The sequence below is a fragment of the Monodelphis domestica genome, chromosome 4 (assembly GCF_027887165.1).
Source record: "Monodelphis domestica isolate mMonDom1 chromosome 4, mMonDom1.pri, whole genome shotgun sequence".
In the NCBI taxonomy this organism is placed as follows: domain Eukaryota; kingdom Metazoa; phylum Chordata; class Mammalia; order Didelphimorphia; family Didelphidae; genus Monodelphis; species Monodelphis domestica.
The window spans coordinates 184,151,934-184,166,889 of record NC_077230.1 but is presented as its reverse complement, the minus strand read 5'-3'; the positions used below and the strand labels follow the sequence as shown (position 1 = coordinate 184,166,889).

The window sequence follows — 14,956 nt, the reverse complement described above, 5'->3', positions numbered from 1 at the left end:
AAGGAAAGCAATTGTTGATATACTCTAAGATTCCACCTTCAAATCCAATTGACTCATACTAGTTAACTGGCAATCTTGGTAATGTAGAAAGAGAAGAAATAAATGGCTGGGGAGAGGCTGCTAAGGTGTATTAAATAGAGAGCTGGGCATACAGTCAAGAAAACCTCAGTTCAAGTCCTACGCTTGGAACATACTGGCTGTGTCACCCTGGTCAGTCACTCAGGGCAGTCAGCTTTCTAAGACATTAAATTGTAGAACAGAAGCCAATTTCCATTGGTGGAATTCCCTAAAATTGTGAAATCATAGATCTGGACTTCCCCTACTCCATCATTTTTATTTATTTATTTTCTTCAATAAAGACTCAAGCACATATTTTTAGCATTTCTATTTAATGAAGATTCTAAATGTTATTTACAGAAGATACACACACATCAAGTGATTTCTGCACATTAAATGTTGCCGAATTATGAAACTGAAATAAAAACGTGTACTCCAATTACATGCTAAATAAAATAAATAAAAAAGGAATGATTTTGGCACAATACTGGTTATGTAGCAAATAAATACTTTATACCTTTAATTGAATAAACGCTTTTATTTACATTCTATCTAAAAGTGCAAAACAATTGCTGAAAATTAAGATATCTGTAATAATGTTTGAGTCCAGAAAATAGGTTTTTTTTCTTGCCAGTAACAATAATTTGCAGTTGATAGTAAAGTTTTTTTTTTTTTTAATGCCCAGGAAAATATTCTTATTTTGAAAAAAAAAAAAAACAGTTTTGTGCATATTGTGCTCTTGTTCAATGTCATCTTCTACCTTTGTTATAACCATTTTAACAACCTCAGTACTGGAATTTCTGCGTAATCCTGATTGGTCAGTTTTACAAAAGGTTACATTGTAAACATAAATATAATTCTAGTTATCTTTCAAAAATTAGAGACCGGTCTTTCCAAGTTCACATAAACAGCTCTAACATTGTACAATGGCAAAGTAATGGCAAGTTCTCTCAGAGGTGAGGCCACGAAGCCAGGAGGATACCATTGCTCCCTCCATCTTGATCCTACATGTCTTCTTGTTAACAACATAGAACCTCTCGAATTCAGAACCATGGGATATAATTAGTACTGCTCTATCTTAGAGGAATTCCCCACCCCTCCTGCCAGTGACATATCTTACCCCTACATGAAGGCATTGGAGAGATCTAGGGATTTACAACATGCCTGCCGCTGGCTGGAGATCTAGCGAATTTTACTATGGTTTTTGTTTATAGTACAGCAAAGACAGTGGGCATTCCTGAAGCTACAGGGTACAAGCATTCCATAAGCCAAACATGATTCTCCCTTTATTATAATCTTATGTTTTGGACAGTGCTTAGAGACAAAGCACTTTCACATACGTGACCATTTTTGATCCTCACAACAGCCCTGTGAAATAGGCAGGACAGCTTTAAATATCCCCATTTTATAAATGAGGAGACGGAGGCTCAGAGAGAGTAAGTGACTTGCCCAAGGTCACACAGCTATTTAGTGGCAGAGCTGAGACTAGAACCCAGATCTCCTGGCACATAGTTCAATGCTATTTCCACAATGCCACATTGCCCTCATCACCATGTAGCTGGTGTGCTGGGAACTGCCCAGAGATTGTTAACGCTAATTTTTTATTTCATAAAATTCTGTATGGCAGTAGAGTTGTAATAGAAATGGCATTTTTTTTTTCTTAGCAGACAGAAGACTGGAAATGAACCATTGTTTGAATCCCTGTAAATGTTCAAGCTCGACGAGGCTCTAATCTGTGTGACATCTGTGATAAAGTTCTCTGGTTGTCAATCACGTTTAATTGTCGTACATAACCCCGGACGTCCTGATGGTTCTTATTAGCGAGGGCTGCATCAGGATCTAATGACACAGGAAAAGAGCAGAGGTTATTACATAGTGAGCATGTTTAATATCAAATGACTTTATTCCTTTTACCTATTTACTATCTCTTATGCTGGGAGTCAATAAGACTTTCTTTTGTTTCGTTATTAATAAAATCTATTTACAAGTGTCTCAGCCTCTCTTTTCCCTCCCCACATCATAGAAGGCATCCTCTGGGACACAGGTATGTATATATAAATTATGTCTTTCATGTTTCCATTTTTCAGTTCATTCTCTGGAGGTAACATTCGCAAGCTATCCTTCAAGTATTAAATCTGTAACTGTGTCTCAGTTCTATTCATTTCACTTTCATTATCCCGTGTTGTTCTCTCTAAATCTTTTTAAAATCAGCCTACAGGGGGCAGCTGGGTAGCTCAGTGGATTGAGAACCAGGCCTAGAGACGGGAGGTCCTGGGCTCAAATATGACTTCAGTCACTTCCCAGCTGTGTGATCCTGGATAAGTCACTTCACCCCCATTGCCTAGCCCTTACCACTCTTCTGCCTTGGAGCCAATACAGAGTATTGACTCTAAGACAGACGGTAAGGGTTTAAAAAATTAATAAATAAATAAAATTAGCCTACTCCACCTTTCTTATGGCACACTAGTATTCCATCACAATCATATACCATGATTTTTTTCTGCCATTCTCTAATCGATGGGCATCCCCTCAATTTCTGTTTTTTTTTTTGCCACCACAAAGAGAGTTGCTATAAATATTGTGGTACATATGGGTTCTTTTCCTTTTCCCCTGATCCCCTTGGGACTATTGCTGGGCTTAAGAGGATACGTCATTTTAAAACTCTCTGGGTGTAATTCCAAATTACTCTTCAAAGTGGTTGGATCCACAATTTTACCAACATTGAAGTAATGTCCCCATCAATAAGACTTTCAGTGTTGCCATTGTACATCTTAATGGTCTATGTTAAAATAGGCAATCTACTATTAAATACTAATCACTGTTCTATTTTGATATTTTAATTTATGAATATTTAAATAGGAGATATGTAATGCCTCCTTATTATTTTCTCGTCCTATACCAGACATCTTCCTTTGATGTTTTCTCTGGCTTCTCACTTGAGGGGACATTGGAGCAAGCTTCTGAGAGCACATATAATTCTAACATACTGAAATCTACTGGTCTTTCCTCCTCTTCCCATCCATCTACCATTAAACCTAAAATGCATCCTTTCTTCCTTCTCTAGGTGAGAATTAGTCTGGCCTTTGTTAGCTTCATGTTTCACTGTTTACTGACAACTGTTTTTAATTTTCATCTGGGTCAAGGTTGAGGAAGTAAGCCCTGAATGCGAAGAAGCAATTTCCTCTCTCTCATGTATGGACCTGCCTATGAAATTGAAATACTTACTTCTGCTCCAGTGCCGCTCTTGGAGTGGCTGGATCCGTGATACCAAATGTTCATTTCCCTTGCTATAAAAAAGGACCCATTTTGACCTTATTGAGGTCTCTGTATTTAAGAGAAGCTTACATTCCCATTGTAATTTATACATGTCTTTCCTTAGATCCCTGTGAGGGAGGTAATGCTGGCATAATTTTCATTTGACAGGTGAGGAAACAAAGCCTCAACAACTTGACCAGGGGAAAAAGAACTGGTAAGTGATGATGACAGGATTTGATTCCAAGTCTTTTCATCTGAAGGCTCTTTTTATCATACCATTCTCCACTTGAAAAATAAGGCCCTGACCTAGTGGGTTGAAGGCTCTCTTACAGCTAAACTACATTCCCTGACCCAGCAGGCTTCCATAACCCAAAGTGCATAATATTTCAGTGGGTACCGTCCTACTTTATGCCATAATTTCTTGAAATCTAGGCTTAGAGCCCCTTGGAGGAAGGAAGTTTAGGGATCATCTAGTCCATCCTTTTATGTTTATCAGAAGCTTACAGAGCTTGTCACTTGTGTCTAAGGTCACAAAGTGGATTAGTGGTAGGACCAGGACTATGAATCCCAGTCTTTCCCCTATGCGTGTTGCCTTCTGTAGACCTTCTGTTTCTGCTATATTCACATGCACAGGGGCTCACATGTGCCCATACACACACACACACACACACACACACACACAGGTACAACTTTGCTTTTCCTCTTACCACTCCCAAAGGCAAAGGGAATGTACTTTTTGCACAAAGGGCGAAAGACAGCATTTTAGGGCTGAATGGAGATTTAGGGGCTCTCACTTGGTATAAGAAAAAACTCATCAGGATACTAATCATCCAGAATTAATCCCTCACTGGACTGAGCGAGGAACACATTGTGTTTAATTTCATCTCTTTTTGCTGGCAATGTACCCCCAACGTACAATATGCTGTAATTACATTGTCTATAGTCCTGCAATGTTTACGACACTATTCCTATAGCTTTATCTATAGATTGTTGACTTCAGAGCTGAGCAGCTGTTGTTTACCAGCAGTCATAGATAACTTCAACAAATGCACTACATATTATTTTACAAACTGGTTTTCCTTCTCTTCTTGGAGAAAATGGAGCAGAATGTAAATGTGCAGATTCCCGGGGCCACCCTCTTCTTCATGCAGGGCATATTTCCAGGAAGGCTCAGAGAATACTCAGAGATGGTTCCAGAGATAGCTCTTCCTTCGTTGTCTAATTACCCTTCTTTGAGATGGGAAAATGGGAAAGTTTGGTGGCTCCTCTGGCCTGTTGACCTATTCCCATAATAAGGGCTGGAGAAGGCAAAAAGCATCTGTCCTTTAGAGATGGTGTCTCCTTACCCACCTGCTTCCTCAAAGGTGTCAGTCTTCACCGTACTAATGCACAATATTTTTTCCCCACTTCTTTCTCTCCTCTTACACTGAATCTAAAATAACAATAGGTACTAAGAGGATTCCAGAATCTACCCAGCTGAAGTACCGACAAGAAAAGAAAAACACACCTCTCCTAGGATATGCTGACGGAGAAGCAGTATTGCCTGCTGGTTAGAGCCCTGGACACTTGGAGTAAGGAGGACCTGGGCTTACATCCTGCCTCTGCTGACACAAGCTACGTGATCTTGGTCAAATCACTTAATCTCCTTATGCCTCAGTTTCCTCATGTATAAAGTGGGAATAATAATATTTGTAACACTTGCCTAATAGGGCTACTATGAAGAAGCAGCAAAATAACACATGTGAACTGCTTTGTAGACCATAAAGCAGTGCATAAATGTTAGCTATAATTATTGCCATGTATCATAGTGACAGAAATCATAGTAATGCTTAGCCATAATGGTAATCTTTATATCTCTAAGGGCAACAACTATTCATAGTGTTTACCCAAGAGAATGGCACCAAGTAGACTTGTGGGGTCACCTCTATCACATATTAATTATGAGTTAATATTCAAATTTCTATAAATGACTAATGAAATAAAGTCCACAGCCAAAAACAAATGCCCCAAAGTATATGTCCTTCCTTCTCCAGTCCAGTTTTAGAGAGTCAGATTTCTCTCACCTCCCTACCAGCCCACCCACACAGGACACACATCAAAGTTAGAACTAAGATGCCATGATTACATGGTGCCCTAGGCTGAATTCAATGACACTGGTTTATTGTGATTCGGATCACACATTTTATTGTGCCAATTACTCTGGTGCCTTTACAAAAATGAAACAAATACACATAACTTAATATAAGGGGGAAATACTTTCTTTGCACAGCATCTTTTGCAAATATATCACAAGCATTAATTAATTCTTACCACACTCCTGGACAGATGCTAAAATATTATCTCCTCCTGTTTATAAATGATGGAACTGAGTCATAAAGGGTTTAAGTGAATTACCCAACATCAAACAATGAGTCAGAGGAAAAGCTGGGATAAGGTTGGATTACCTGGGCAATCTTGTCATAATCTTTTCCTATATAGCTTCAAAGGCCACGTTAAGAACATTAAAATGATGCTCTTAAATTCATTCTTTTTTTTTCCCCTCTCTTAAATTTAGTGCTAGGATAGCCTTCATATTTTTGTCATTTAGCTTTGTAACAACCTAAATGCAAGGGAAGGCCTTCAGTCCAATACCTTGTCTCTTGGAGTTTGGAGGCTAAAGTGTGTGATATAGTTACCAAGTTTCCTGGCATCTCAAGCTTTATTAATATCCTCATTAAAAAACAGTCATACCATCAAGACCCAGAAGGCAGGATATAACTTACTGAAGGTTTGGCTCCTGCAGTACCTCACTGTTCTGACCGTGTTAGCAATCATGCGCTAAAAAGAAGGGGAAAAAAAGGCATATCAATCAATGTAGCAAGTGATGGAACCTGCCAAGAAAAACAACCACATTTAGTGTAGCCATAGTTGGCGTCATGAGAAACTGCTTGACCTGAAGGCTTCTCTGTAAAAATCCACAAAGATTCATCTTTGTGAGGTAAGATGTTCAGGAAGAGTTTTAATTTCATTTTATATTTGTGTTCCCCTTAGTCTTTTCAGATAAAAAAGCAAAAGGAAAAAAGGAAAAGCAATATTTTTTTCCTGAAGATATCCCTCATTGCAAAAGACACATTTTATGTCCCTTTCCTGGTACTAATATGATCATATTTGTCCATATTGCAACTACCCTAGAAATGGAGAAGACCGAAGAAAACCTCCTCAAAAAGGACAGCTGAAACATGGTGTCATAAAACCATCCTCTACATAGAAGTCTAACTTATTTTATCTCCTCAACTAGAGTTCATCCTGACCTTGTTCCAAATCACCTCAAAAATTATTAAGTGGCAATCCAGTGTGCCAGGCCCAGGACATCTTCAAGATCAAAATGAAACAATCGTCAATTCCCCTATCTTAACCCTTCATCTCAATAAACTTAAATTTTATTTTACAAATAAATACGTTAAATATGTTCAAAATTAATGTCTTTTTTTGAGAGGGTATTAGGTGGTTGGGGTATTAGGAAAGGTCTTGTAGGTATTGGTTGGGCAAGGTTTTGAAGAAAAATAGGGCTTCTACGAGGCTGGGGTGAGGTGTGAGCATAAGACTGATACATAGATTTCAGAATCATCAAGAGAGCAATTGTCCCCATGACAATGATGAGATTACCAAAGATGAAAGTGTCAAAAGAACACAGAGGAGGACCTAGGATAGAGTTATGGGGTACACCCATTGTTGTTGTCCAGTCATGTCCAACTCTGTGACCCCATTTTGGAGTTTTCTCAACAAAGATATTGGAATGGTTTGCCATTTCCTTCTCCAGCTCTTTTGTAAATGAGAAACTGGGGACTTGCGCAGGGTTATGCAGCTCGAAAGTATCTAAAGCCAGATTAAAACTCATGAAGATGCGTCTTCCTGATTCTAAGCCTAGTGCTCTAAGGACGGCACTACCTAGCTGCCTCACAGAGAAAAGAGTATCATGAAAACCCATAGAGGAATGAATATTTAGGAGGAAAAGAGTGGTCAACTGTGTCAAATGCCCCAAAGAGGTCAAGAAGAATAAGGACTAAGAAAGGCCATGAGAATTGGTAATGCAAATAACCATAGGGACTCTGGAGAAAGCCTTTTCAGTTATGTGATAAGGAATGAAGCCAATATGCAAAGGACACATGGAAAGTGATTTGGAGGGAGAGAGACAGACAGACAGACAGACAGACAGACAGACAACAGACAGACAGAGACAGAGAGAGAGACAGAGAGAGAGAGAGACAGAGAGACAGAGAGAGACAGAGAGACAGAGAGAGACAGAGAGAGACAGAGACACAGAGAGAACTGTTAGTGTACAAGGGAGAGGAGAGGGACAGTAGAGATCCAGGAAAGAGTCTGAATAGGAACTGAACTTGGACTGAACCTCCAAAGAAGCTAAAGATGTTAATAGTACCAGATGAGGAGGGAGAACATTATAGACGTGGGGATTATAGGAAATGGAATACTAAAGTTAGGTAAGATCTAGTAGGGACAGCTAGGTGGTCCAGTGAATAATGTGCTGGGTCTAGATTCATCTTACTCAGTTCAAATCCAGTCACTAGAGACCTTTATTACTGTGTGATTCTGGGTAACTTAACTTGTTTGCCTCAGTTTCCTTATCTGTAAAATGAACTGGAGAAGGAAATGGCAAACCACTCTAGTCTCTCTGTCAAGAAAAACCCAAATGGAATGCTATCTATCTCTAGAGAAAGAACTGTTGGAGTCAGATGGATGTGTTCTCTTCTGACCCTGAGGTGCTGATTTTATTTGATTAGTCAAAAAAGCCAATATAGTCTACAAAATTCATAAACTATTTGGGAGTTAACTTACAAAAAACATGTTAGAATTCTAAAAATATATTTAAATTAAATTCCTCAGCTATATAGCTAGGCTGGTCTTATTTATGGGTAGTATATTTATAACTGATGTCCTCCCTTCTCCCAAAGAAATAATCTCTTCCACTTCTCTGTTCTAATGCCAGAAATTCTCCCATTCCTTTGGCTTAAGGAATTGCAGCCTTTGCTAGTCATTACAAATACACCTGGGAGAAGTAACACATTAAATTCTTTGTAACTATAATACTATAGAGGGAAGGAACTAATTTGATCCTTTCTAACAGACAAGTTGGCTGAGGGCAGCTTATTTCAGAATGAGACACACAAGTAAATTGTTTGTTTTTTTAAATCCTTATTTTCTGTCACAGAATTGATATAAGTTTTGGTTCCAAGGCAGAAGAGAGGTAATGGCTGGGCAATTGGAGTGAAGTGACTTGCTTAGGGAGAGTCTGCAGTCAGATTTGAATCCAGGTGCTCCCAAATCCAGACCTGGAACTTTATCCACTTAGCCACCTAGCCACTCCACACAAGTAAGTTTTGATAAGGAATGTGGGGAGAGGGTTTCTGAGTTGGGAAAGGCAGAGGAGGGTCAGACAGAGAGCTTTAGCCATGGGGTAGGAAAGGTCCTCTGAGGGCATCCTAAAGACATAAGGATGTTGGAGAGCACTCTTTCCTTCTCTCAATACTTTTGCCAGTGGCCTGCAGTAGATAACATGACATCTGCCAAAACACTGAATTTTAGGCTCAATGCTGAAGCTCCAGGGCTGTGGTGATTGATTGTAGAAGGTTTTATGGGTATTTCCCGACCTAAATTAATCACGTATCAAGAGGGAAGTAAGACATAGAATCAAGAAATCATTCATTTTGCGGGGCCACTCATTTTTAGCAGGTGGAAGGAAAAGGTTTAGAGGGCTGCTGTCTGGAAAACGATGATATGGGACAATAGTTTCATGGAATTATAGAATTTAGAGCCAGAAAGCAGTGGAGATTATGAAGACAACTGGATTGAACCATCTATTGCCTTGGAAAGTCATTGAGATTAGCAAGAATGAAGGTTTGTGCCAGTGGGACCCAGTCAAAGCAAAGCAAAGTAAAATAAAACAAATAAGCAAAAACATTTAAAGCTTTGAGCAAAAGTATAAATTGAAAATCTAGTTCCCAGCTTTGACTCTGTATTTTTGTAAGTTTTTGACATTTGAATAACTGAAGCTTACATGACACTATAGATTGGTTGTTACAAATTTAGAGATTTTTAAAAACTTGTCATCATGGGAGGGATAGCTATGTGGCTCAGTGGACAGAGAGCCAAGAGTGAAGATAGGAAGTCCAGGATTCAAATTTGACCTCAGACTCTTCCTAGCTGTGTTATCCTGGGTAAGTAACTTATCCCCCTTTGCCTAAACCTTATCACTCTTTTGCCTTGGAACTAAAACATAGTATTGATTCTGAGATGGGAGATAAGGGTTTTGTTTTGTTTTGTTTTAATCTGTCTGCCTGGTTGATAGGATAGCAACCAATATCAACTAGTGTATTTCTGTATTTGTTTTCCTGCCTTTAATTAATGATAAATAGTAAGATGCAGTTGTAAGAAATGAACAGGATGATTTATGAAAGAGCTAGAAAGATCTCCATGATGCAATGTGAAATAAGTAGAAGCAGGAGAACATTATACTCAGTAACAACAGTATAGTGGAATGATCCAAGACAATTCTGAAAGATTCTTCATAATAAAAATGCTATCCACCTCCACAAAGAGAGCTGATCAACTCTGAATACAAATTGAAGCATAATTTTTTTTCACTTTAATTTTCTTGTTTTTTTTGGCAATGTGGCTATTATGGAAATATTTTTTACAATATTTGATATCATATAATTGATATATTGTTTGCCTTCTCAATGAGTGAGTGAGGGAGACAATTGGAAATGCAAATGCAAAAGTTTTAAAAACTCAATGTTAAAATTAAATATATATAATTTCATTTCATTCTCATAACAACTCTGGGAGGTAGGTGATATTATTGTCTTCATCTTATAGATGAGGAAACAGGCTGAGAGTGGTTAAGGGATTTACCAAGGGATCACTTGACTAATTTCTGGAGAAGGATTTGAACTCAAGTCTTCCTGACTCCAAAGTTATCAATTTATCTACTATTCCACCTAGCTTTAAATTGTATGAAAGAAAAATACCAGATACAGGTTATGGGGCTAAGAACTTTTTGTGGAGGAGCCTCTTTGGGGGGATTTTCTACTTGGCATATTTGCAAATTCCTCATTCCCCAAGCATCAGTGTTAATAGTTAACAACAACAAAAAAAAAAAAACAAAAGAGAAGAAACATACAGCAGTGAGACATCTCAAGGATATGTCTATGGGCTCATCTTTCATTTGGACTTTTTGCAGAGTGGCTAAAAAATTCCCATTATTCGCTTTATAAGATAATAGATTTTTAACTGGAAAGGCCTTTAGAGACCACCTGGTTCAATCCCATCATGTAGAATTAAGCACCAGTGGCACATAGTTACCTAAGATCACAAATTTCAAACCCACATCTTTTTATTCCAAGTCTAGCACTTTAAAAAAATGCTACTATGGAACTCTTCATGATTCTTTCTACTTATTAAAATAGTATTGCTATTATTTAGTAAACCCTTCTCTTATGCCTTCATTCTGTGGCCCTGGCCATACTTGAAAAATATCTTGTAAAAATCAACAAAACTCCCTTAGATCCAGTCATAGCACTGCTGGGTTTGTACCCCAAAGAGATAATAAGGAAAAGACTCGTACAAGAATATTCATAGCTGCACTTTTTGTGGTGGCCAAAAATTGGAAAATGAGGGGATGCCCTTCAATTGGGGAATGGCTGAGGAAATTGTGGTATATGTTGGTGATGGAATACTATTGTGCTAAAAGGAATAATAAAGTGGAGGAATTCCATGGGGACTGGAACAACCTCCAGGAAGTGATGCAGAGCGAAAGGAGCAGAACCAGGAAAACATTGTACACAGAGACTGATACACTGTGGTACAGTCGAACGTAATGGACTTCTCCGTTGGTGTCAATGCAAGGTCCTTGAACAATCTGCAGGGATCTAAAAAACACTATCCACAAGCAAAGGATAAACTGTGGGAGTAGAAACACCGATGAAAAGCAACTGCTTGACTACAGGGGTGGAGGGGATATGACTGAGGAGAGACTCTAAATGAACACTCTAATGCAAATACCAACAACATGGAAATGGGTTCAGAGCAAGGACACATGTGATACCCAGTGGAATTGCGCGTCAGCTATGGGAGAGGTGGTGGGAGGGGCGGGGGGAGGAAAAGAAAATGATCTTTGTTTCCAATGAATAATGTTTGGAAATGACCAAATAAAATAATGTTTAAAAAATCAACAAAACCAGTTCGAATCCTGGGTGTAATGGGACAAGCAATAGAAAGCTCAGAGCATTAAGCCCTTCTGAAGGTGCGCCATGGTCTTCTAGGAATGCTAAAACAGCTCATTTCAATCGCGGTGATTTTGATTGACTCATTATAAGACTTCTTGAGGACAGAGACCCACTATATACTTCTTTTACATCCCCTTAAGCAGTTTTATTGTCCTGAGTCCATAGTTGGTGCTCAAGAAATACTAGTTAAGCTGATCTGCAGGCAGGTATGTATGTATGTTTATAAGTAGGTAAGTATGTAGATAGACAATAAGGTAGATAGGTATGGCTGTAGTTATGGGTAAAGTGTAGACTAAAGGACAGATAGTTTTGCTGTCAGGAATTCTTGGGTTCGAGTCCTGCCTTAGACATCTACTGGTTGGGTGACTATGGTCAAATTGCTAAATCTCTCAGTGCTCCAGGCAACTAAGAAGATAAATTGCAGAGATATTGTCAACCTGCATGGGCAGATAGAGTTTTCCCACGTGGGAGTTCTCTTTAACAATAAAATCACAATTCTAGTCAATCTCTCTCTATCTAGAAAAACATTTTACCGCAAATGTGCTGCTACACATTCATATGTGTTTTACAGTCTTTTCAAGTCTATTAACCTTCTAGGCCACAGTATATTTCAAGGTTAATATTAATTCTTTTTTAAAGCCTTTTGGTTAAATTCAGATGATTGAAAGGAAATCTTTTGTGTTTTCATTTCTTCTTAGTTTAATTTTTTTTAAGGCCAGGTATATATTTTTTAATCTGTGAGACAAAACATCATTCCATAGCAGGGGATGTGGATTTTTTTTGGAACATGGCATTTTACTGTTAGCAAGGACCCCTCAATCTGTGTGTGCTGTTTCAACGAGGCTTTTGCTGCTTATATTCTAAAGGTGGCTCCATAGAGATGGTGAATTAACTTTAACAATAGCAAGAAAATTGATAAGACTCCACACAGGGAAAGTGACTCTCAAACCTTGGAGCTGTCATGTTCCCCCACCCTCTACACCTCCCTCTGGCCTCTCGCATTACCAGACTATAGAAAATGAATCTGAGCAAACCTCAATGGTCTTTTTAAAAAAATTAATTCATATAAGATGAAAATCATTCATAGAAGATTCCCAATTTTTTAATATTAAAAGGAATACTCATAAGATCTTGGCAACTACTGCTACCCTGAGACACTGGGAAGTGACACAAATCTGAACTGTCCGTGCCCAAGTATTTTCTCATAGACAAAGGGAGAAAAATTGGTAAAGTTTACGTATTCTTTTATAAAGGACCCTAAAACTCACACATCTTTTGGTCAGCATGAGAAATATATTACAAATACCTATAAGAAAATGTAGCATACAATGTATAATTAGCCTCTTATATATGGAGCCCTCAAATAAACAGTAACTACGATAATTTTCATGCTAATTTACTTTAAGTTGTTTTTTCCACTTCTCCAAAGGCTTTGCATCTGAAGGGCACAAGTATATTCCATGCAGAATTATTGTAATTCTTCTGATATTGAATGGAGTGTAATTACTGGAAACCCTGGGAAATGCTGCCTGTATTCCCCTCTGAAGAATAATAAAACAATTAGCAGGGGTCAGAAACCTCTTCCTATACCATTTTGTGGGAAGTAATTGTTCTGCTTTTTAGTTTTGAAAGCTAAAACATTTCATTCTGACTTCAGTTTTAGACTACTCTTTAGAGCTATGCTCTGAGGCTTCGTAATTTTTACCTCATTATGTAGTTTAAAATGTGAGAACAATTGTTTAAATCAGTAATTTTCAGCTTGAGGGTTTGGTTCTACCTTTCTAAATCTTTGATTAATTTTAACAATAGTTTTAATTTTGATATATCCTTTTTAATTGTACTCAAAGATAACTTTAGTTACACATCAAAATTCACACCTTGCTTTTGCATGGAGGTCCATTTTTTTGCTTCATTAGGTCAGCATAATGCTGCCAATCATATGCACCCTGGTTAGGAATGGATGAACCTTGCCAATGTCTCTGCAAAATTAATTCTGCTAGATTTTTATCTTGTAGAAGAGGAAATAGACTTAACATTTTAAGTTTAGGTGGTCCTCTAACCATTGGCAGACAACTCTCATTCCTTAAGGTACATCAAAATAAAATTTGGGCTGAAGAGCTGAAATATAGGACCAAAATTTGGAGTTTAAAGGGGCCTTAGATACCTGAGCCAGATCCTTCATTTTACAGTTGAAAAACTTGAGGCCCAGGCAGGTTAAATGACTTGTATTGCTAGTAAGTAGTGGAGAGAAGACTTGCACCCAGGACTTCTGATCCCACATGCTTACCTCTAAAGAGCATTGTACCATGGAACTTCAGCAATGTTATTCAACTCTCATTCTAATGTAAGGCAAGCAGCAAGTTGCTATTCACATTTATTTTGAATGTAACTGAGGATAAAAGTATGTAGACTTCATGACCTAACTGGCAAGACAGGGACAGAGCCAAGTAGCATTACTCAAGACTTTCACACCCCTGCCAGGAGGGATGGTCTCCACAAAGCAAACCCAGCAAGTTCCTGTGATGCTGGCAACTGAAAAATAAAAATATATAGCTTTTACTTCCCAGCATCTACTAAAATAAATATTGTCTTACTTCATAAGCAAATCCAACTCTGCCCCTGATCTGGAGTTCTTGCCAGAAAATTGTAAAAGAGGTCACCCCTTTGAGATTCCACATTTTAAATGTATAGTTATCGTCTTTCTGAGGCCAGCTTTTTATTCACTACTCCATGCTGCCTGTCTCATTGCCACATCCTCTGCTTGGGACCAACTTTCAGCCTCAGAAGTCCTGGCAAGACAACAAGCATTTATTAAGTACTTACCTGTCTCAGCCAGACTCAAAGATGGTCATACTCTCAATCTTGCCATCACCTACAAATGTACCACCTCCATATTCAAGAATTCTGATATTTATTCTCTTCTCTGGTCATATTCTTTTGCTTTTTCATTTCTTTCTCCCTCCCCCTTCTCTTACATAACTCCACTCTTCATCTGCACTGTGATCTCCAATCCCTTGAATTCTCAATTCTTTCCCAGATCAACTCCTCTGTACCCTATCTTCTTCCCATCTTGACTCCTTAGTGAAATAATTCAACTTTATACTATATTCATTTCTTGAATCCTTATTCCCTTTATCATATCATCAATTACCCCATCCAAGCTTCAGCATTAGATCATTCTCACTATTCACCATCTTCACTCCTACACATGTGCTACTGAACAAAAATGGAGAAAACCATACAACTTCCCTTTGCTTTCCCTCTTCATAATCTTTCAGATAAGAACCTTGTCTCATATTTTACAGAAAAAAAATAGAGGCTATTTTCTGTGAGCTCTCTCTTCTCTTCTCCCCACTTATCAT

At 38.2% G+C, this 14,956-nt stretch overlaps 1 protein-coding gene across 11 annotated transcripts in view; it reads right to left on the bottom strand.

Moving 5' to 3' along the window:
* Window positions 1-372: 372 nt before the first annotated feature.
* RAPGEF4 (Rap guanine nucleotide exchange factor 4) overlaps window positions 373-14,956 on the bottom strand; it is a 407,942-nt gene continuing 393,358 nt past the window's right edge. For all 11 annotated transcript variants that reach the window (XM_007494386.2, XM_007494385.2, XM_056794003.1 and 8 more), the window contains 2 exons: window positions 6,075-6,129; window positions 373-1,896 (listed from right to left, as the gene is read on the bottom strand). In XM_007494386.2, the coding sequence (XP_007494448.2) occupies window positions 1,769-1,896; window positions 6,075-6,129 (183 nt within the window). In that variant the 3' untranslated portion in view covers window positions 373-1,768. The remainder of the gene's footprint in view (window positions 1,897-6,074; window positions 6,130-14,956) is intronic.